The sequence below is a fragment of the Lissotriton vulgaris genome, chromosome 7, assembly GCF_964263255.1.
Source record: "Lissotriton vulgaris chromosome 7, aLisVul1.2, whole genome shotgun sequence".
Lineage (NCBI taxonomy): Eukaryota > Metazoa > Chordata > Amphibia > Caudata > Salamandridae > Lissotriton > Lissotriton vulgaris.
Window position 1 is genome coordinate 25,034,767 of NC_141695.1, and position 2,503 is coordinate 25,037,269.

Consider the following 2,503-nt stretch of genomic DNA (forward strand, 5'->3'; position numbering starts at 1 on the left):
CTGGACTTCAAAAATTGACTTCTCCCCTAAATCAGCTAGGTTGTAGGACTATTTTACAATTTCATGTATTCTTTTTTTAATTTTTACTTGTTATATGCTGCACTGCCCTTGTGTCTGGGTCTACACTATATAAAACATTCTTCTTCTTTCAACTTTTTCCAGTAGACCCTGAAAAGTGGTACTTAGTTCTACCATTTCATCATCCTTAACAGTGTTCGATTTATATACCTGGGAATGCTTAAATCCAATGTACAGATCATCCAAAATACAACATATTGACTAAGTTTGAATTTTGAACCCTATGATCTGCCTTAGAACATCTTTAGGCCACTTATTCTATATAAAGGCACTAATATCTTCTGTGACTTATTTTCGTAGACTCCTGCCGGGCCCGTAATTATTTAGTATTTGTTATCACAAAAATGCTTTTCGTCATACCAGGTCTCTGTTGAGAGAGATTAGTTTCCATTTGAAGTCTAAAACCATATTTGAGCATGTGGATTTAATGAAGACAACTGTAACTTGTGAACTGTAATTTGCATTTGGGTCTTCTCAGTGTATCCTGCTAGATAAAAGATACCCTATTTCAAAAAGAATTCCTTCTGAACTTTTATCATTGCTCTTTTGAAGTCTTTGTTTCTTAGAGAGTAAATAATTGGATTTAACATTGGAATTACCCCGATATAAATCACAGAAAGAAATTTCCCTAGATCTAGAGAGTAGGAGGAAGTTGGTCTCATATACAAGCAAAAAATAATACCGTAGTATAGGGTAACAGAGGTGAGATGGGAGCCACAGGTGGAGAATGCCTTGCTTCTCCCAGTCTGGGAACTTATTTTAAATATGCTAGTGATTATGTAAACATAAGATATAAGAATTAATAGGAGGCAGGTAAAACAAACAAATGCACCTTCAAGAAATATCACAATTTCGGTAATGTGGGTGTCACTGCATGAAAGGGTTAACAGAGGTGTTACATCACAAAAAAGGTGATTGATTTTCCTGGATCCACAGAAGAGGAGGTTGGAGATCAGTGCGGTGTTGAGGGCTGAGACCACAAAACCTATTGACCAAGCACTTACAGCCAGATAGATGCACAGCTCCTTGCTCATCCTGACTGTGTACTGCAAAGGTTTGCAGATTGCAATGTAACGGTCATAAGCCATAATGGTCAGGATGAGGTACTCTGTAGTTCCAAAGGACATGAAAAAGTATAGTTGTGTCATGCAGCCACTGAATGAAATCAACTTATCATCAAATAAGAAAATGCTGAGCAACTTGGGGGCAGTCACTGATGTGTAGCAGATATCCAATATAGACAGGTTTGTAAGGAAAAAGTACATACAGGTGTGCAGGCGAGAGTCGATGTATATCACAGTGGAAATGGTCATGTTTCCAGAGAGAGCACAAAGATAGATCAGTAGGAAAACTAAAAAGAAAATATATTTTAGCTGAGGGAGATTTGGAAACCCAAGAATTATGAAATATGACAGTGAGAGACTGTGATTATGAGAGAGAGTCTGATTTTCCAGTTCCATTTGGATCTCTCCCATTAACTGCATAGAAATGAGAATATATTTTACAATAAGGGAGACATGCTATAAAACTCAATACACCCCCTAGGCACACCACCCTTTCACACTACTTCCAATTTGATGGATGTCCATGCTTTGGGACTGGCCTCTGATTTAACCCATTTATCATTGTTTTTCCTGTTTGACAAAGTGTAAATAGGCAATTTACTGTTTCTTCTTCCGCTTGCTATGGCTGTGTGTGTTTCAGTCATCAATATAACTCAGTTTACCATGAATGTGAGTTTAGGGTATAGTTGTGCCCACTGGCGGCCGTGGAGAGAGGGCGTTGCACATCTGCAGACACATCTCACCAGGTGGTGCTGGTGGCGTACAGGAAAGATTCCCCATCTGCTCTGCCCAAGATTTCATCCAGCTTAGTTGCTCTCACAGCTCGGGTAGCCCTGAAGTTTTTCAGTTGTGGCAGTCTGGCTATGCAAGTGGTAAAAATGTTGGACTAAGAAGAAGGAGTGTGGAGATAAGAAGGATCAAAGATGGCTGTTGGATTGTTGCCTGCTACACAGTGACAATGCAATTTTCCTGTTATGGTGTTTGTGGTTAGGGATACATTTATTCCGTACCAAGATGGCCACATTCATCTGAAGTCATTTTCTGTTCTACTCACAAATAAGTCATAAAACAGAAGCAAGGGGCACATTTATGAAGTTCAGGCCACAGAAGTTTTTATTGATTCTTTTCTTCTTTAAAAATACTAGTCCAACCAACAAGTGTTTCACAAGTAAGTTGCTTCCTCAGGTCCAGATAACATCTTGTCAAACACTATAAATAGTAAATAAAAAACTATGGTAAGCAAAGATTAATTAGTTTCTCATATGACATTAATGTTGTGTCCATAATATGTTATCCTATATCCGCTTTCCTAATATTTAAAAAAAATACTTAAATAAGTAGGAAAACATAGATTATTTACC

At 37.9% G+C, this 2,503-nt stretch overlaps 1 protein-coding gene across 1 annotated transcript; it reads right to left on the reverse strand.

Moving 5' to 3' along the window:
* Positions 1–581: 581 nt before the first annotated feature.
* Positions 582–1,391, reverse strand: LOC147700557 (olfactory receptor 5AR1-like). Its single transcript, XM_086929123.1, has one exon. The coding sequence runs from the start codon at positions 1,389–1,391 to the stop codon at positions 582–584; it is 810 nt and encodes a 269-aa protein (XP_086785249.1).
* Positions 1,392–2,503: the final 1,112 nt, after the last annotated feature.

Excerpts from the sequence above, each read along its gene's own strand:
- LOC147700557 (XM_086929123.1), bottom strand. The coding sequence starts at position 1,391 with ATGACCATTTCCACTGTGATATACATCGACTCTCGCCTGCACACCTGT.